General features: G+C 36.3%; 1 protein-coding gene across 8 annotated transcripts in view; it reads left to right on the forward strand.

The window, feature by feature from the left end:
* The first annotated feature begins 2168 nt into the window (after positions 1 to 2168).
* The window catches only part of LOC132186338 (uncharacterized), a 30300-nt gene continuing 10825 nt past the window's right edge, over positions 2169 to 21643 (forward strand). Inside the window, exons 1-17 of one of the 8 annotated variants that reach the window (XM_059600264.1) lie at positions 2169 to 2320; positions 4071 to 4332; positions 6877 to 6958; positions 7057 to 7134; positions 7256 to 7315; positions 7437 to 7541; positions 8735 to 8845; positions 9368 to 9409; positions 17176 to 17274; positions 17423 to 17562; positions 18358 to 18479; positions 18552 to 18658; positions 18762 to 18804; positions 18946 to 19037; positions 19440 to 19488; positions 20769 to 20839; positions 20994 to 21076. In XM_059600264.1, coding sequence (XP_059456247.1) covers positions 4256 to 4332; positions 6877 to 6958; positions 7057 to 7134; positions 7256 to 7315; positions 7437 to 7541; positions 8735 to 8845; positions 9368 to 9409; positions 17176 to 17274; positions 17423 to 17562; positions 18358 to 18479; positions 18552 to 18658; positions 18762 to 18804; positions 18946 to 19037; positions 19440 to 19488; positions 20769 to 20839; positions 20994 to 21035 — 1320 coding nt within the window. In that variant the 5' untranslated portion in view covers positions 2169 to 2320; positions 4071 to 4255 and the 3' untranslated portion in view covers positions 21036 to 21076. Of the gene's footprint in view, positions 2321 to 4070; positions 4333 to 6876; positions 6959 to 7056; positions 7135 to 7255; positions 7316 to 7436; positions 7542 to 8734; positions 8846 to 9367; positions 9410 to 17175; positions 17275 to 17422; positions 17563 to 18357; positions 18480 to 18551; positions 18659 to 18761; positions 18805 to 18945; positions 19038 to 19439; positions 19489 to 20768; positions 20840 to 20993; positions 21077 to 21643 lie in introns of those variants that run through there. The other 7 variants (XM_059600263.1, XR_009440742.1, XM_059600262.1 and 4 more) reach the window with 7 other exon arrangements.

The following is a 21643-nucleotide window of genomic DNA, read 5'->3' on the forward strand; positions in this document are numbered from 1 at the left end:
CCCCCCCCCCCCCCCCAAAAAAAAAAAAAAACCAATAAATGCAAAATAAGCCAATTAAAAATTATGGGGATGAGATGATTTTTGATCATTTCTCATATAACAATGACTCCAAAGCATTGAATAATTTATAGCAAGCAAGATTTCTTTATTGATTTCTACGGTAAACATCTAAGAAGCTATCTCAAAGCGGCACAGAATGTTCAAATGACTGTACCAATTTAGATGTTTCTTAATGTCAGTATAATATTTCTATAAGATAAAATCAAGGAAAATTATCAATTTCTGGTACAAAAATCATTGTAGTCAAGACAACCGTCCATTGGCTCCAATTGGATCAACATCCTCTAACCATACCAACTATTTTCAAATCCAACAATATAATTTTAATGTGTATAAAATCCAACCATTTAATTTGAACAAGTGGTCGAGATTTAAGGTTAAATAAATTTTAATTAAAGTTTATAATAGTACATTTAATTGAATGACAATAGCATTTGCCTAAACTCAGCAACCAAATCATGCAAAAGTAATGGAAGGGGACCACGCTTATATTTAATGTATTACATTCGTAGTGCCAATCACGTGTCCAACATAAGCACCAACTAGGGGACCACGCTTTAGATCAGACAAAAAAGAAAATGGTATTTGGGGGCCACACTTCAGTCTCAGAAGACAATATTACCAAACAATATGACAACTTTCCCCCAACATTATCAGAAACCAATCACTTTCCACACCAAAAAAATGACAAGGACGAATCAGCAACCAACAACAAGTCAATGCGAAAAAAAACGACAAGGACGAATCCCACGGATGGCCCATCGCAAATCGACAAAAATAGCCACACTAAAACCTCAACAAAATGCATTCTAAAAGTGTTACATGCAAAAACCCCAAATATCAAATACAAATTAATGATCAAAAACAATAAACGTCAACTACAAACCCTAAAAAACAATAACGAAAAGTCAAGATACACAAAACGTAAATCGTACTTGATTATAGCAGTAACGAACGGAAACGAACTGAGTTTGACACGATTTCTGACTAAATCGACACCAAATCGACACCAAAAGCTCGAGGGTCTACTGGTTCGCCGACACGGAGGTGGATGGGTTCGAACGATGACTTTTCCTTCACGTTGGAAATATCGAATGAGATCTCAGTTGTAGGTTTAATTTGGGATTTTTCAAAGAGGGTAATCTCGACATTTAACTTAGTTAAAATGAGGGTATAATGGGTAGTTCAGGTGAAAAAAGTCACGTGCAGGTCACGTGTTTCGTTTTCCGTTTGGGGGTAACGATTGATTTAGACGGAGGGGTCCAAATTGATAGAAATTGAAAGTTCAGGGGACTAAATTGAGAGACTTTGAAGTTCAGGGGGGGTATTTCAAAACGGGTGGAAGTTTGGGGGTCCTAAGTGAAGTTTCCCCAAAAATTAAAAATATCCCCCAAGGCTAGCAAAAGACAAAAGTAATCATACATTTTTGTTAGTAAGACAAAAATACCTCTATAAATTTGAAAAAAAAAAATTGGTTTTTTGTTTTTTAAATAGTTTTAATTTTAATTTTATTAAGGGTATTTTCGGCATTAAGGAGAAACATTAACAATTTTAGGTAATGAAGATGACATTATTAATTGAGTAGTAATTTTTCGGCATTAAGAAAAAACATTAGCAATTTTAGGTAACGAAGAAGACATTGTTAATTGAGTAGTAGTTTGAAGAAATATATAGAGTTTCCCCCGATTTATATGCCATGTTTACACCACGTATGAACGACCTTTCTATTGTATTTTTCTCTTTTCTGTTTATTTCAATTCATCATCCGGCGGGTGACGTTAGCGATTCCTCCCAACCCGTTATAGTAGCTCGCACGTTATATAACTTTTTGGTTACACTCAAAATAGTGAAATACCAAAAGCAAAAGCAAAAAAGAAACTAAACGCTATTAGTATTACAGTATTTTACTAGGTTTTTCTTTGGGTCGTTTTACCCTTTTGAATTGAAGTCAGAAGTCCTATTATCCAATCATCCGTTTGACCATACTAATTAATATGCAACCTTGTTGTACCACATATTAATGCATTTATGCTTACTATCAAATTAATACGTGGAAACGGGAAAAAGACAGTAACGGCCCACGCGCATTGACGAACGACGCATTCAGGTCTCGGCTCTTCGTGTCTCTCTTTTCCTGGCCTATATATACATGTATATCTACATAATTCCCTCTATCGATCTGGGCACGACTACCGTTTCCTTTTATAGAGCCCTGAGATCTCTATTCTCTAAGCTGCTACTGATTCAGAGCAAACTATAGGTACATCTTCATTTGTGTGTTTCAGTTGTGATTCTATCTGCTGTTTATTTGGTTCCGTGAAGGTGGAATTTTCAATTATCAGTAGGGGCAAGAAAGCAGAACTTGGAATCAATCTTTCTTTGTTTTTCTCGGCAACCAAACGTAGTTACTTTCGTTTATCAGAATTCTTGCGTCAACGCGAAAAATAATGAATTCTTTTTGGTGATATTACTTTGTTGGACTTGATGTGATTCAGTTGCTAATAATTACCTTCTGCTGTATTTGAATTTGGACTATTTGATGAAATAATGGAGCTGATTTAAGATATAATTCTCGTAAAATTTCTCTTATTAAGATATACAAGTTGAATTCCAATTTTCAGTAAAATGGGTTCTTTGTGTCTCGTCATAGTATTTTAAATTGTTTAGTGTTAGGCTTAGGCATGTACTCCAAATCATTTCGATTTTTGTGGTGCAGCGAAATGAAGTTCATTTCAAAGTCGCTTGGTGCTAGTCATTCTTAGAAGTCAACGTAAATGAGTTAGTCCACTTGTGTGCTATTCTATATTGTCTTATTATTGAAGAGGTAAAGTCATTTCAAGCTTAATTACATGTCTGTTAACAAGTTAGCGGCAGTGGGATTGTTGGTTGGTGGACCAAACTTCCTGATGCTTTGGGAACTTATCGGATAGAAAATTGCTTGTTTTAGAAGATCAAGTTAGATTTATAATTGGGTCCTTTCCCATACTTGGAATTTTTTTAAGCAAGCTAAGGTTCTTTGAATTGTATAGATATTCGTTTGTGTAAACTTTAATAAACTTTTAGTGCCTCGATTGGATCTTCATTGACAAAAGTATCTATTCTCCTAGACACAGGTAGCATGAATTGCAAAGGAAAATGGTGTTCTAAATTAGGGACAATTTAATTGATAATATTGCAACTCATCTAAGTGAATGTATATTCCCTTTGTAAATGGAAACCTGAAATTTTAAGCTTTTTGTTAATTATGACATCCTACAAGGTGGATATCTAACTGATGCCCTTTTTATTCGGGTTAATATTCTAGTTTCTACAATGGGGAATTTCACTATCAACTTGACTCTCCTTCAACCTGGACAACTGGCCTGCTAAAGTAAAAGGGTTCCAGAGTTGTGGTCTGGTACCTAAACCATGTTTCAATTTTTAGCTGAACTTGGTTACGTTAAAGTCATGGACTGGTCTAGTTTAAGCTCCCCACCATTCTGGATGAAATTCAACACTTTTTACCCCCTGCACTAATTGGCTTATTGGGATAGTCTAATACGCTGTGCTTCATTGTGCCTGTATTCTTCTGTTGTTGTCTTTCTCCAACATTCCATGTAACATGGACTGTGGAAGACATTTTACTTTGCCTCATCATGAATTCCCTCTAACATGCTATGTTATTTGGTTAGCATTTTGTGTAACTGTTGGCTGTCAGATTGTTTAACAATCGCCTAAGAATATAAAATTTTCAAGTACAGGAAGGGCATTTCTGTCAGTTTTTTCGTGCTAATTAATTGACAAAAAAAAAAAAAAAAACTCAATTTTGCATTAGCTTTTGATATTATATTCCCAAAAGCACTGGCTTATTGTTGTAGGCATATGTTTTTTGTTTTAACTGAGAATATTATCTCTTTTTTCAAGCAATAGTTTGGTTCTTGATTAAATATTTTGTAATTTGCCTTTACTAGTGACCTATTGATTGTTTTATTTTTTCTTCATATGTGATAACTTGTTTTATCCCTTGTTAGTTATAGCTTCTTGCAACATTTGGGAGTGGGAATCAAGCGATACAAAATTTAGTTCTGCTTGGACAAAGAATTTGGAATAGGACATAAAATGAGGTAAAATGCATGATTCCGCTGGTGATGATGAGCAAAATAAGGTATGATGCGAAGACAGGTTGTCTGGAAGAGGATCTTAAACTGTCTATGCAATGTCTTCTAGTAAGAGTACTTTGCAAGGGCATGATGATAATGGAGTTCAGAAACAAAGCCCTGGTTTTGTAAACAGGTAATACTTGCCCCAGGTTTGTTAAAAAAGAAGTGTTTCATTCAAGTATTTTTGCACTTGTTTCAGATGAGACAACTTTAGATATCAAGCTGGCAGAGTCTAGGTGACAATTGAATGGGTGTAGTTCTAAGGTTTGATTCTCAGTGATGCTGGATTCGATCTTATAAATTTTATTCAGGTTGATTGAATGATGCAGGCATCAAGGAAGAGCTCACGGCTTTTTTTTTTACACGCTTTTCACTTGGACAGCAGTTTGGCTTGCTCCTTTAGTGATTAGCTATCTTGATTTCCTTGTTCTTTTCTCTTCTCCTAGTTTGGCGGTTCTCTTGTATACTCCCTATGTACTAGAGTTGCGCTCTTCTGCGCTTTTGATATCTAAACATTACTTATCAAAAAAAAAAAAAATATAATGCTTTCAATTTAATAGAGAACAAGTCCATGAGAATTTTCGAAAAAGAATACTCTTGAGATGTGATGCTGATGAGCTATAAGTGTCATGCTTAGGAACTCTAGGTGTGATACCTTATTCTATGTTCTTTTCTTTTCTAGTTTTTTTCCCTTTAATTTTCCAGCAAGCTCAGATCTGACTTTTGTTTCCATCTATCCTTAAACTCTAATTCTTAAAACCCAAATTATCCATCTGTCAAATAGATCCCAAATAATCCTATATACCAGAACACTATTCTTGTGTTTCCGTTCAGGGCTCAGAACAGCAGCCAGAGATTTTGGCAACCGTTTTCAAAATCGATTTTCTATTCTTGAAAACGGAAAACACTTATTCAAAAATTATTACCCAAACAAGTTTTTAGATATGACCCCAACAAAAATAGTTTCATAAAGTGTTTTTGAAAACACTTTTCAGAACACCAGGAAAAGTTTTTGTTGATTATTTTCACGAAAACATGTTTTGTAACTGGTCTGAAACCAATATTAAAATTAGAAAAATAAGAATCAGCGTCACATGTGTCTAGCGACCACAACGTGGCTGTCGAATTAGTCTGGCAATTGCTGCCGCACAACCATCAGATTTGTTCTGTGGCCACTGGAACTTTCCTGGCAGCCACCGTGTGACCGCCGAATTTGTCATGGTGGCCACTGCGTGGCCATCGCACCTGTCCTGGTGGCTACCGCACCTGTCCTGGTGGCTACCGCGTGCCCGCTTCAGCCACAATGCGACAGTCACACTTGTTTGGCAGCCACCGCGTGGCACTAGACCTATTATGGCAGCCATGTGTTGGCTGCTTCACCTTTGGCCCCGGTGCATCTAGCCGTTGGACCTGTCAGTGGCTGCCACCTGTGGTTAGCTTCACCCTTTTTTTTGGATATGATTTCTTTTATGTTTTGAGAAAATGTTTTCAAAAACACTTTTTAAAGTAATTATATCCAAATGTATACATCCTGTGTTGTAGGGTTGCGCCCCTTTACGCTTTTCAATAAATTACTTATTTATCAAAAAAAAAAAGTAATTATATCCGAACAAGTTTTCAGACATGGCCCCTCTGACAACGCTGTTTCAGATATGGCCCATACATCTTGGAAAACAATTCTCAAAACATAAAACCAAAAAACACCTTTCAAAGTAGTTTCCAAACAGTTTGTTGAATTCTCTTTCTTGTTTTGTATCCTAACCAAATTCCTTTCCTTACCCCATTAGAAACCTTAAATCCCCCAATACTTCCAGCCTTTTCCACCAAAAAAAACATACCCCAGTCATCACAAAAACTATAATAGACAAAATCCTGCAACTCTGTTTCCATTTCCCAGCCCTTTTAAAGCAAATTCAATCTTTCCTAGCCCAATTTGAACCATAAAAACTTCTAATCTTTTGCACTCTTTAGAACTAGAAAATAAAAATTTTCTTTAAGCATTACCCTTATTAAACATTGACAAGCATCCTTTGCTGCTGTCCTACAACGGATTTTGAGGGTGCCTTCTGCTCTCAACCCTTATGTGTGGCCAATATACACTGGGGTATGAATATATATGTATGGATCAAGAATAAGGGTCATTGCTCCTTTCTTTTTGTCTTTGTTTTTTTCTTCACATTTTTGATCGAGTATAATTTTGAAATACTGCCACCCAAAAAAAAGAAAAGCTTGGAAGTTCTTGAAAATGCTCCTATTTTGACATAGAAAAGAACTCAAACTGAATCTGGATGAAATAGGGGTTTTTGGAAATCAGTTATCAGCTACTAACTGTGAAACTAGACTACTAAAATCTAAAAGATTACCAAATTACTCTTGGAAATTAAATTAAAAAATTCAAAAAAACCAGAGTAGCATATTAGTGCAAAGGGAATTAAGAAATAAAGAGTCAATAATCTAATCAAGCCTGTGAAGCATCCCAATGGGCACGATAAACTAGCCCTTATTTCTAGATCTCTTTGGTCTGTAAACTTGCTCTTCCTTGAGCCTCATTGTAATCTGCACCATAGAGCTTTCTATCCTAACTACTTGAGGTAGGAAGCAAGTCATTTTGTTTTGGAGTATGTTCAAATCATTTAAATTTTTCTGCTTTTGTGTGTCTTTTCTTCTTCTTTTATAGGCATAAAATTGAAACACAACTTTCCACAAGGAATTTGAAAGGAGATGTTGATTTTAGTCATCTCGAAGACCGAGATGCTATGGTACTGTTACCTCAGTACATTTCCATGTTGGATTTTTGAATTTGAATATTCAATGATGCTTGATATATTTTCTTTACACTAACTAAGTTCACAAATAGGAACTATATTCGCGAGCCAGAGTGCAGCAAGAGGAGATTCATTTTCTTCGTGAACAAATTTCTCTTGCACGTGTGAAGGTATAGTGTCTCCTCAAAGGCCTTTCATTAGTTGCAAATATTGTTATTATAGTCACTGCAGTATCTGGCAGTTAGACATATTTTACATGAAAGAAAATACATCTGTCCTTGGTGGTATCAGGAAATGCGGCTGTTGAATGAGAAGTATGCATTGCAGAGGAAATTCTCTGAGTTACGAATGGTTTGTTCATCTCTTTGAAAGCATCTATGATTTCTCTCTCTCTCTCTCTCTCTCTCTCCCTCGGCTGTACTTCGGATGCTGGGAACTGGATTGGTGAATTTATTTATTTTTTATTTTTTAGGCAATCGATGAGAAGCAAAATGATATTGTTTCTTCTGCCTTAAATGAGCTGGTTCAGAGAAAAGGTGATCTTGAAGAAAATTTAAAATTGGCTCGTGATTTGAAGGTAGGTTTATAGTTTCTATGTCAACTTATGCCCCTCTGAAACTCTTTCAATAATATTGTTAGTTTGCTATCCCATGTGAAATAAATAAAGTTGGCCATATAAAGCAGAAATTAGGAGTTAGATACTTTGGTTGATGGCAGTTACCCTTATTTCTAAGCTACTTAATATAGTAATAATGCATACTTTTGCAAATAAATATATAAAATACATGAAAAATTCATACATATGAAAGAACAAAAAAGAACCTAAAAAAATGGAAGAAAATTGAAATATGCATGGTGATATAACAAATATGTTGATCATTGTAATGGAAAATAACATAATGCAGTGTTTTTCCTTAACATTAAAAACTAGTTTTTGTGAAAAATAATTGCTGGTATGTCGAATAACACCATTCGCTACCTCTGCTGGCACCTTCTAAATGATCTTTATAACTTGATTTAATAGTTTTGCTTGCTATGCAGACTGTAGCAATTTGAAGTATTATGTTTCCTTTTCTCACAAGTTTTATGAAGAGGAAATGAATATACAACTGGAGCTTGTCATCATTTGATGTTTTATCATGTTTCGTACAATTTTGTCTTTCCCAAGTTTCTTTGTTGATAGCTCCTTTCAGTTCAAACGCCACAAGTTCAGTGCAAAATATTCGCCATCTATGTTTTTGCCACTTATCTGGCTGCTTAGTGTAAGGGAAATAGTTTAAATATTAAAAACCGAAAAAGAGTTCCTGGATTAGCCTGAAGTATTATGATGCTCTGACCTGACATTTTCTATGTCTAGTGAATCCACCTTCCGAAAGGTTTCACAATTCATTCTTCTAGTAAAAGTGTGATATATCAATATCTATATATGTTTAACCTGTAAAGTTGAGACCTTAATAGCTACATGAGCTAGTAAAACAGCTTATGGCTATGTACCTAAATTTTTAATATTAAGGTACTCCTGGTTAAGATGTCAGCGGTTTTTCTTTATCAGTAAAGTTACTCAAGGCTGGTGGCAGGATATTTGGAAAACAATCTAGAAAACTTGGTTGATTGCACCGATATATGAATGTGAACTATTTACCGGGTGATGTTTTGAAATATTTTTCATGAATCAAATTATTTATATTATTTCATAATGCTTCAGTCTTGTCCGTAGTTTTTGTTTTTACTTATTGGATTGCAGTTTTTAATAGTATACTTATTCTCCAGGATGTTGAGGATGAGAGATATATCTTCACGTCTTCCATGCTTGGGTTATTGGCTGAATATGGTATTTGGCCCAATGTTATAAATGCTTCTCTTCTATCAGATAGTGTAAAGGTATTAATCATACCACACAAGTTTGCAGTGTTAAGCTATATTGGTTTTTTCTTGCTTTTCAATTATGTGCTACGTATCATATTACCGAGCACAAACCCATTGACACATCATGGAAGCAGACTTGGTGGTCCTAAATCTTAAATTGATTTCCCAAAAACTATGCTACCGTTTCCATGCTGTGTTTCAATGCACTACATCAACCACTTTAGACAATTGAAACAACATCGGGTGTCATTTGGACAAATAAAACACAAATTATGGGCTTGTAGGTTGGGGGTTTTAAGGGTTGGTTGGTAAGTTATCCAACTCATGGTATTCCAGCCTCAACTCTTATCTGTAGCACTTGCTGGATTTTTTTCATTTTCTTCTCCCACCCCGCAGGTTGCAATGTAGTTTCTTACTTAATATTTTTCTATTTGCTCCATTCAGACCTCCTCTTTTTCAGCCTGTAGGATCAGTTAGAGACTTGCTGTCTTGCAACCAATTATTAGTCAATTAATTAGTTTTCTTGAATCTCTGCAGCGGCTACATGATCAACTGCAGTGGAAGATTAGAACTTCACATGTAAGCCTGCCACTTATGATTTCCTGCTACCATCTCTAGTTAGCTGTAATTTTTAATAGAGGTACACTTGGTACCTTCAAATTACCACCCCTTTGGCACTTGGACTACCAAACTTTAAACATGGCACTTAGCTCCATCCAAATAACATTATAAGTTACACCATTTGTTAGCATTTGGCGTTAAAATGGATGGAAAAATGCGACTCATGATGTGCACGTGAATTTTTTTATTTGAACTACTCAAATTGACTCTACAAATTCATAAAAAATAAAAGATAAAAAAAAGGGTGGCCGAACCACCCCTAGTTGTGGGGGTGGTTGGTGGTTCGGCCACTCCTTCAGTTTTTATTTTTTCGGCTTATTTTTATTTTTAAAAAAATATTTTTTAGGGACAATTGGGGTAGTTAAAATACAAATTCATGTGCGCATCACTGTGGCTTCTTTCTATCAATTTTAACACCAGATCCTAATGGATGGTGTAACTTGTAATCGTGTGGTAGTTTGGAAGGGGTTAAGTACCATTTTTAAAAGTTTGGTGGTCTAAGTGCTCAATGGGTTGTATTTGAGGGGGCTAAATATATTTTCCCCTTTAATATAATGCATCGAATTGTTTTCACTTTTATATAATTGTCATTCTTGTTCCATTCACTTCACAGTTTTGTTCATCTTTTTGGGAAAACTACATTTACCCTCAAACTTACACCCAAATTTCATTATCCGTCCCAAACTTTAAAAAGTTGCAATTGATCCCCAAAGTACCAAGTCCTTTCACTTAGCCCTCTCCATTAAGATTTTCCGTTAAACCTAAAGGAAATTTTGAAAAATCACAATAATAGAAAATTCTAACGGAGGGGGGCTAAGTGAAAGGGTTAGGCAATTTAGGAGGTCAATTGCAACTTTTTTAAGTTTTGAGGAACATTGCAATTTGGGTGTAAGTTTGAGGGGGGTAAGTGTAGTTTATCCTTATTTTTTCTGGTTAATTGATTTTCTTGACTTAGTATTTTGTGGATTTTTTAGTATAATATGCTGATAACTGCCTCCATGTACTTAGATCTGAGATACTTAGCGTTAATAGTAACTCAACTTTTCTCTCCACATGAATACTTTGGTTGATGGGGTGTAGATTAGCTGACAATTCAGAATAGTTATGTTTAGATTTCTTCTGGAAATCGTTTAATATTCATTCAGCCTGTATTAGCATCTGTTTAGTTGTTTTCCTCTTAAAGGTATGTTTTGCATATCACCAACCTGTTTGTTAGTTGTAACACCAGATCTTGCTAGAATTGTATGCTATTGCCTCATTAGAAGTTTGATAATTTTTCTTTGTACCTACAACTAGATCTTAAAGAAAATATGTTCCTTTTTGTAAAACTTCCTATGTATATAATGTTGGTTCTTTTTAATTGAAATTATTCCTTGTAAATAAATTTATCTGCGCATCCCTGTTTGAAGAAGCATGATAGAAATGCCATCATAATGGGTTGTCTGACCAAAATGAAACTCCCCTGTTGTCTCCTGATGTTTCTTATTAATGAATTAATTATTTCTCCTTTGCATTGGATCCTATGATCCCATTAGGTCTAAGTTGTTAAAATGCTTAATTATTAAACAGCAAATAAATGTAGCCTGTTTGTAATACTTAACAATGCCCTTTTCACAAATACATGGAGCTTAACAACAGGATATAGGTTGTAGATTAATGTTCACCCATCAAATACACAATAAAATTAAATTTAACATAGGACCTCAAGCATTGACTTATGTAAATACAATTGCAAACATGTGTAATATTGAGGGTCCTTGTGGCTTCAAATTCCATATCATTATTTGTAAAACATGAAACCTCCCACTCCAAGAAACCAAGTTCCTTTGTTTCCCATAGTAGGAAATATGGCTTTTGGTTTAGCCCAATCCCCACACTTTTGAGTACAAGCTGATATGGAATTCAACCACGCTTTTAAGGTAGATCAAGAGGTAGAAAATACGATGGTTTACATCAGTAAAGCAGAATCCTAACCTAGTTACATGTATAAGCATAAAACTCTTCCTTGGAGGAAGATTCTAAAGCTCATATATATGTATATATATGGGTGTGTGTGTGTGTATGGCTAATATGTCCTTTTGCTCTTCAATTATTGAGTATTAGCAGTTGTATCCAACTGTTTGTCCCTTCCCAAGGTCAGGTTCTTACGTGTTACTGAGTGTTTGCTATTTTTAAAATTTTTATAAGTAATTGAAATATCATAAAAAGTGTAAGGCGCTCCCATGTATATAAGAAGTATACAAGAAAAAACACCTAACGAACTACAAAGAGAAACAAAGAATAGGAAAATCATGATAACTCAGCATCAAGGGAGAAATAAATGCATTTGTTTTTAAAAAAGAGTATATAAGAAAAATGAAGCTCCTCCAACGTGCTCTCATGGTCCTCAAAATTTCGATTATTTCTTTCCCTCCAAAGGCACCATAAGAGGCAAGGAGGCATCATGTTCCACACAATAGCACTTTGAGTTCTACCAGCAGTCCACCAACAAGCAAGTCAACTACTCGGCTAGGCATAACCCAAGACAGCCCAAAGAGCCTGATAAAAACATTCCATAAGGCGTAAGTAACGTCACAATGGAGAAGAAGATGATCCACAAATTACCCATTCCTCTTACAAATACAACATTTGCCAATAACAATGACATGCAACTTCCTAAGATTGTCCATAGTAAGGATCTTTCTTAGGATCGCCGACCAAGCAAAGAAAACCATCTGCAAAGGAACCATAGTACACCAAATCCTCTTTCAAGGGAAAGGAAAGCCATCAATACGAATCAGGACACTATAGAAAGATCTAACGTTAAATAACCATTTTTTGGAGGAAGTCCACTAAAGCTTGTCTTCACGTTCTCGTCTCTCGCTAGCTGAATACAAGAAAGAGGCAAAGACATCCACCTCCAATTCATGAGCCGCTCTAGCAAAGTTAATGTTCCATTGATTAGAGCCACCAGAAAGCTCTAGGTGGGCTGTTACAGAGGCATCATTCGCATAACTGCATAAGCAATACCATATAAATATGAAAAGCTTGTCTTCACGTTCTCGTCTCTTATAATTTTTCTGGCTCTTCAAGTTTCATCTTGGCTAAAAAGCTTAAGGCGTTAAAGGCGGACATTAAAAGCTGGAACGAGATGGAATTTGGCAATGGGAGTGCTAGATGCTTAGAAAAAGCGGAAGAATTGAAGGCCATGGAGAGTTTGGAGGAAGAGAGGGAGCTCAATGAAGAAGAGAAGGAAAGAAAAATGGTGATTTCTAGGGAGTTGGAGATTGCGCTTCTACAAGAGGAGATCAGTTGGAAACAAAAGTCCAGGATTAGGTGGCTTAAGGAGGGGGATAAATGTACTAAATTCTTTCATCGAATTGCCAATTCGAATCGGAGGTGCAATTCCATTGACTCCATAACCATTAATGGAGCTATTAACTCCAACCAAGACATCATCAAGGACCAGGCGGTGCAATTCTACGAGTCTTTGCTCTCTGATCATTACAATTGGAGGCCCAGGGTGGACAATCTTGTGTTTGATTTGCTGGAGGCGAATGAGGCCAATCTAATAGAATCTCCTTTCGAGGAAAGGGAGGTTTTGGAGGCGGTTATAGGTATGGATAGAGATAAGGCCCCAGGTCCATAAGGTTTCTCCATGGCCTTTTTCCAAGATTGTTGGGAGGTGATAAAGGAAGATATTATGGCAGTTTTTTCAGACTTTTATGCTTATGGTAAGTTTGAAAAAAGTCTTGATGCTACTTTCATCTCCCTTATTCCAAAGGTGCCTGGGGCTACTGAATTTAAAGAATTTTGTCCTATTAGCCTTATAAGCGGAACTTACAAGATTATTGCCAAAGTTCTTACTAATAGGATGAAGAGGGTGGTGGCAAGGGTGATATCAAAGCCTCAAAATGCTTTCGTGAAGGGTAGGCAAATTACGGATTCGGTACTTATTGCAAGTGAATGTCTTGATAGCCGGATCAATTCGGGGGAAACGGGGCTGCTTTGTAAACTGGATATGGAGAAGGCTTATGATCACATAAATTGGGATTTTTTATTATATCTTCTTGGGAGATGTGGCTTCGGCGAAAAATGGTGTTCTTGGATTGAGCGTTGTATTTCAACTGCTCGTTTCTCAGTGCTGATCAATGGCACTCCGTCCGGCTTTTTCAGAAGCTCACGAGGGGTGAGGCAGGGGGATCCCTTGTCTCCATTCTTGTTTGTCATAATTATGGAGGCGTTTAGTAGGATGATTGGTGCTGCCATTGATAATGGTTTTATCTCGGGTTTCTCAGTGGGAGATAACTTGTTTGAGAGGATCACCATCTCTCATCTTCTATTTGCAGATGATACGCTGGTTTTCTGTGGGGCGAATCTTAATCAAATCCGCTCCATTAAAGCACTACTTATTTGCTTTGAAGCCGTTTCTGGTCTGAAGGTAAATATGGCTAAATCAGCTTTGATACCGGTAGGGGATGTGGAAAATGTGGGAGAATTGGCTGGGATTTTGGGTTGTGGTTTAGCTTCTCTACCTTTGAAGTATTTGGGACTCCCTTTGGGCGCTTGCTTCAAGGCCAAAAACATTTGGGATGATACCTTGGAAAAGGTTGAGCGTAGGTTGGCGAGTTGGAAAAGGTTGTATATATCCAAGGGAGGAAGGGTCACTTTGATCAAGAGCACACTTTCTAATCTTCCCACTTATCTATTATCCCTCTTTCCTTTACCTGCTTCTGTGGCCAAGCGAATAGAGAAGCTCCAACGTGATTTTCTTTGGGGTGGCTTAAACGAAGAATTCAAGTATCACTTGGTTAGTTGGGACAACGTATGCTCTCCTATCAACAAAGGTGGCTTAGGGATTAGGAAGTTGAGAGTCTTCAATCAAGCCTTATTAGGGAAGTGGCTATGGCGTTATGCGCACGAGAGATAGGCTTGGTGGAGAATTGTGGTGGATGCCAAGTTTGGTTCTGCATGGGGTGGATGGCATTCTATTGACAACCCCGGGTCTCATGGGGTGGGTCTTTGGAGGCATATTAGAAGAGGGTGGCGACTGTTTTCTAAATATATTAAATTCGACCCAGGAGACGGATAACAAATCAGATTTTGGGATGATGTTTGGTGCGGGGAAATGACTCTCAAGGAAGCGTATCCAGGTCTATATAACATAGCTAATGCAAAAGATGCATCCATTGCCGATAATTTGGAGTTTATGGGAGGAAATCGACAATGGAATGTTAGCTTCCTTCTATCGATCCATGATTGGGAATTGGAAGTGCTAGCCTCGTTCTATACTATGTTATATTCTCACAAGTGGAGTAGAGGAGGGGTGGACAAAATTTGGTGGCTCCCTTCGAGAAAAGGGAAGTTCGATGTTAGATCATTCTACAACATCCTGGTAAGCAGAGAAGCAAGTCCTTTTCCTTGGAAGAGCATATGGCGCACCAAGGCTCCTTTGAGAGTGGCTTTCTTTACTTGGATGGCGGTGCTAGGAAAGATTCTCACAATTGATAATCTCAGAAAAAGGAATATCATAGTGATCAATAGATGTTGCTTATGCAAAATTGATGGAGAGACTATTGATCATCTTTTCCTTCATTGTGAGATTGCTCGTTCCTTATGGCAGGCCATCTTCAGTCGTTTTGGGTTGTCTTGGGTAATGCCTAGCAAGGTGGCTGGCTTGCTTGCTTGTTGGTGGACGGGAGGTCGCTCTAGGAGTGCTGTTGTTTGGAAAATGGTCCCTCTATGCATTATGTGGTGCCTTTGGTTAGAAAGGAACGAGAGATGCTTTGAGGATTCTGAGAGATCATTGGAGGAGCTCACGGCCTTCTTTTTCTATACACTTTACACTTGGACAGCGGCTTGGCTCGCTCCTATAGTTATTAGCTATCTTGATTTCCTTGTCCTTTTTTCTTCTTCTAGCTAGTCGTTTCCCTTGTATACCCCCTATGTACTAGGGTTGCGCCCCGCTGCGCTTTTGATATATAAACATTACTTATCAAAAAAAAAAAATAAATATGAAAATGCTTCTTTCAAGGCCTTGTCCCCCCACCGCATGCTAGAATCTAATCTTGGAGTTAACTCCCATCTCAAATTTTGGTGTGACTAGAAAACTTTCCCCAAGCACATTAGAACACCACCCACTCGATGCATTTCCAAATTTAGCGTCCACCACAATTCTCCATCAAGCCTCTCTCTCATGCACCTAGCCCCATAACCATTTTTTCTAGGACAGCACGGTTGAACATTTGCAGGTTCCGGAACCCCGAACCTCCCTCCAAGATAGGAGAGCAAACCCTTGACTAACTTACCAAGTGAAATTTGAACTCTTTGCCAAGGGCTTCCATAAGAAATCTCGTTGAAACTTCTGTGTACGGTTTGCAACACCTACAAGGTGAGAAGGAGCATGAAATACGTTTTCAATTTGCTCTTGATAAGGGTAATTCCTCCCCCCCCTCCCAAAAAAAAAAAAACAAGAACATCATTTTCCAACTAGCCAGCTGCCACCCTATATTTTCAATAACATTGTCCTAAATAGACTTGGCCTTAAAGGAGGCCTCAAAGGGAAACCAAGATACTTTATAGGCAAAGAAGAAACTCCATGACCTAGAATTTTTGTCTATGACGTACGATTCATTAGCAATGAGCATAGAATCAAGGATTTGCCTACCTTTGACAGAATGCTCACCAGATGATTGATCCTACTATTCATTAGTAATGAGCACAAAATCAAGGATTTGCCTGCCTTTGACAAAAGCGTTATGGGGCTTCGAAATAATCTTCTCAACGACCATTTTCAACTTATTGGCAAGGACTTTAGCATAATCTTGTAAACTCCACTCATAAGACTGATAGGGAGAAAGTCCTTAAGATCAATGGCCCCAATTTTCTTTGGAATGAGGGCAATGAAGGTGGTATTGAGACTTTTCTCAAACTTGCTACTAGCATGAAATCCTGGTACATCCTTATAATATCTGCCTTGATTACCTCCTAGCACACTTGGAAGAACGCCATAGAAAAACCATTAAGGCATGGCCCCTTCTCACTATTCATACCTTTTACCACATCAAGGACCTTACTCTCCTCGAACGGTCTCTCTAACCTGGAAGCCTCCACATCAATGGAATCAAAATCAAGGCTGTCCTGCTTGGGGTGCCAACTAAAATGTCTTGAGAAAAGGCTGCTATTGAAAACACCACTTCCCATCCAATAAAAACACCCACTTGTCATGTAACTATTGATATTAAAAGATGTATTTGTAGACAAAAATTACCATAAATCATAGAAACCAAAGATGGATAAATAAAAATAAGTACACATATATAACATTTCATGATATATATATATATAGTATCGACCTTTTGGATTTTCCGACAATATGAACATATTTAAGCGATTGTCGTTCTATAAGATGATAATGGAGACACAATTTTTGTTTTTCTTCTAAATGAATGCGAAGATTGATATGTATATTTTTTTATAGAAAGTGATTGGTGCATCTATGTATTTGGGTTGCACACACAATTACAAGCAAATAGTTGTTTACAATTGTTACCTCAAGACTTCTATATTATTACATCAAGACTTCTTCTGCCTTTTCCTTGCTGAGTTTTTCTTTATCCTAAAATTTGTAACATTGAGGTGCTTTCTTCTAGTGCATGAGTTCAACCTTTATCAGGGTTATAAGCTCGTTTGGTAGGGGATATACTTGAGAGATAATTAAAGTCACATCCTTATTCTTATCACAGGAGAGAATGAGAGAAATAACATCTGCTGTGGATAATCATGGTGGACGTGGATCTCATGATAATCACAGCCCAGGAGATCAATCTCATCCTAGATCCATGGTACTTATTGGCATGTAATCTACTTGTATACTACCTTATTATATCATTTTTTTTTTCATTTTATTAATTTGACCTTATCATTGATTTCTTCTTTATTACTATTCTTTCTTGTTTCTTCTACCTTTTTTTGGGGGGGCTTCTAATGCAGGGTGAGCAACCAACTGAAGATATGGCGCAATATGTGCACTATCGTGGTCTTACAGAGACGAAAAACACAATGCTTGACGATGACATGTCACAGTTAATGAATAATGACAATCTTCGGGAGTTCTCATCCAATAGTTATAGGTTGGGATTATTCATTTTGTTTCTGGTTGTTTTGATCTTCTTTTCCTATCATTACTGTGCAGTTCTGTGTGGAAAAGTAATTTTAGCTACATCCTGACCAGTTATATCACATAGTTTGCTATCCTGTAAGTTTTAAAAGATCGTGTTTGATCATTTTGAACTTGTTCTCTCCATGAGAACATAATCTGTAGTAAGTGAATTTTCACCTATAGCTTGCTCTAGACTTATACTGACTACCACCTCTATAGTGGGTACGACTAAATGCTTTTTAATTTATATGTTATAATGTTTCTCCTTCACCTGTTTGTCAGTGCATCACATTGGTTTAGTTTGTGACTGAGAGCATAGATATTGCCATACCCCTAAAATATGTGGAATTCTGGGAGCATTCTGAATAATTTAAAATATTTTCCTCTTTTCCCTTGATTGATTCTTTGAAATTTCAGCAGCTACCTGCAAAACTGTTCCCTTATACAAACTGTTATCTGAGTCGGGTTACTCCAAATGTTGAATTTGTCACTAAATCCTACTTTTTTTTTTTTTTTAATTTATAAGTAATGCAAATTCATTAAAAGCGCATAGGGGCGCAACTTCAATACACAAGAAGTATACAAGAGAACCCTGATGTATAGAATTTGTTATTAAATCCTACTTGACTTCTTAAGGAAGTTGATCCATATTTTTTATAATGAAATGAGTTCTACTGGTATAACCAAATAAGTTACTTTTATCTTAGATATTCATTTGGATCTTCTTGATATGTTTTTGTCTTACCTATAAGTCATATTCTTACAGGGACATAGGCTCTCTAACTCACCCCTCTGCTGATAAAGGTGATCTGAAGTTCAAAGCAGGAAATATGAGTGATGCAATCTTATTTCCACCTGCTGTCATGCATAACAACTCTGTTTCTGAAGGTGATTGGTGTTTTTGTCGATAAAAGAACAGGATGATCATTAATAAATTCTAATAAGAATTATTTCAATTAGAAGGCCCTGGCATAGAGAATTTTCAGATTATTGGTGAGGCTATACCTGGAGGCCGGCTTCTTGGATGTGGATATCCTGTACGTGGGACTTCACTATGTATTTTTCAGGTGAAATTCCTCAAAAATCATTTTCATCATAATTTCTACATATTATTCAGTTTTCATATTTTATGGGTTATTTATATGTCAACATTTTTGTTTTTTGAATCAGTGGGTTCGTCATCTTCAGGATGGCACCAGGCAGTACATTGAAGGTAAGCATCGAAATGAACCTCGACTTTTTGAGTAGTTTTTTATTTTTATTTTTTGTAGATCACATTCTTTTTAGTGTCACATAGTTTCTTTTTAGAAGTTTATCTTATCTATTATTTATTTATTTAGTGTTTCTAATTCAGGAGCCACAAACCCAGAATATGTTGTTACAGCTGATGATGTTGATAAACTGATTGCTGTTGAGTGCATACCAATGGATGACAAAGGCCATCAGGTTTTCTATGTACTTCATACAATCATAAATATTCATTTATGTATGTGTGGTTATTGATGTATATATGCATGTAATAGCATATGTCCTCTGGTCCTACTTAAAGTCCTTTCATGATGTTATGAACTGATAGAGGATCCAAAAATTTGCTGAAAGTAGTCATTTTTCTAAACCTAGTATCTGCCTTCTTTGATTGGACTTCCAGCCTGTTGCTCCTTGGGAGTGACAAAACTTAGTAGCCTGCTTCATTATTTTTGGCAGTGTTACTAATCCCCTTGTAAATTATGCTCTGGTTTGTCACAAATGAAAATTGTGTATGTTATTCACGGTTGCAAGGTTTTATAAGTGTTGTGCATGACATTTTGTCTTCCTGATTATTTCTACTAAATGGTTTACTGTTAACAGGGGGATCTAGTGAGGCTTTTCGCCAATGATCAGAACAAAATAAAATGTGGTAAGTGAATTTCACCGAATTGGTAATTGATACACTTGAATATCATTGAAGATTCTTAAGAATTTTGAGATTTAAAGCAATATGCCAATTTTTGCATATTCATGTGTAATAGATCTCCACCGTATTTTTCAAGAGTTTGACTAGTTTCTAAATGGGAATGAGGTTATAGTCTTGTTCTCATGTGCTCAAATTTTGGAGTTTGTAGTTGTTTTCTTCTTCTTCTTCTTTTTTAATTATTAAATTGAAATAATTTTATATCTAAAATCTTTTTAGTCTCACTAGTTTGGCCAAGAACAGAAATAGTCATGTAATTATACTTCCTCAACAATCCTTTTTGTGGCATTACTGCTGTTCTTAACAGTCAAAGTGTCACGGTTGTGCATCAGACATGTTCCTTGATCCTTCCAAAAAAAGCTGTCAGTAGTGTTTGACATAGCACTAATATTTAGTATTTCGCTTACAGTTTGGTGAGATCTGTAATTTTTGCCACCAAATATTATGTCTTAGCCAATATTGTTGTGAATTTTACTAAATTGTAATTTCTTATCTACCTTTTTCTCTAGTTACCAAGTCAAATGTTTCATTGAATATATGATGCCCATGCATAGTAATTAGTATCAAGGATTAGTTTCAATGTGGATCAATAGCTAAGATTTTTTGACAAAAACATGAGCGGTTTTATACAACATTATTTTTTTCTGAGCCCATATAACATTACTTTTTTATGCATTTAAATACAAGATAAGTTGAGGCATATGCAAACAAGTAACTGAAAGGCTATACTGCTAGGCTTCCTTGGATACCTAAAATGATATTAGTTGCCTTTAAAACATGACTTGACTCGACTCAACTCAACTCAACTAAGCCTTGATCCCTTTATGGATCCTTTTCAACGGACTGGGTTAAATCTAAACAAGAAGGATATGGTAAATACGGTGGTGAGTCAGATTATGATTTTAGAAAATCATTCCAAATTAAAAATTAGGTATATAACAGCATGCATGGATGCTTTGATTTTAGATCATATTTCTTTGAGAATACTATTTCTCCATCTCCTGTCTATCTGCCATCCATCTCCACCCTTTTTCTAAAACCAACTATTGGATACGTAGGACCCACATGTAAAAAACAGATCCAAAACATGGATGGGAGATAAATAGAAGATGGTGAAGTAGCAGGTCTCTATTTCTTTATATGCATGTGCCCCCTCCCCTCAATTATTATTATTATTATTATTTTTTAAAATGTTATTTACAGTTTTCTGATGAGCCACTTTATAGACCCAGAAATGCAAATGGAGATTGACACATATATTGCTGGAGGACAAGCCACGTTTAATGTTCTAATGCTGGTAGGTCTGCTTCAGATTTAATAGTTCTTTGTGATGGAATTTTATCTTATGTATCATCTTGTTATTTTTTTAGGATAAGTAAAGAAAATTTATTTTGTTATTTTCTAAAGGGTAGTACAGCATAGCCATCTCCTAACTTAATCTAAAATGTTAGTTTGTAGGAAAAATGGTGCTTGGTGAAATTGACATTTACTGATTTGGAGATATATTTGAAGTCATTTAGGAGGAAACTCCAATGTAGGTACCGATGTCCATGAGTTTTCTAACAATTGCGCCATTGGTTTAGATTCATTGTCTAAGATGTTCCACTCTTTATTTTATATAACTTATATGCGATCATCAAAACTTTTCCTAGGCTGAAATCAGTTAAGGCTACTTCTGTTTCAGGCAAAGTGTTGGTAACAAAATTCTTAGAGAATCCTATATTTTACTATAGATCTGATTCTATGCGCCTAAAATCTTGGGGAAAGAATCCCAAATAGTAGGAAAACTCTTGGCGATGACATCTTTGAACTTATTTTGAAGTTTATCTTCCTATTCACGATGTGGAAGTTCCGGGGTTCATACATGGTTGGGGGGGATTGTCCGGGCAATACCCCGTTATCAATGTTATGTGAATGGATCTCTTCTCGGCTTGAAGATCTCTCTCTCTCTCTCTCTCTCTCTCATTGTTCAAATAAAATTCATCATATTTTCATGCAACCAGAAGACTTTGGGGGGCAAAAATGCATATCTTACTGCATATATGTTCAGGGGAAATTTTATTTGTTCTACAAATTATTTTCCAATGAACAAAACATGGCC

This window comes from Corylus avellana, chromosome ca7, assembly GCF_901000735.1.
Source record: "Corylus avellana chromosome ca7, CavTom2PMs-1.0".
NCBI lineage: Eukaryota > Viridiplantae > Streptophyta > Magnoliopsida > Fagales > Betulaceae > Corylus > Corylus avellana.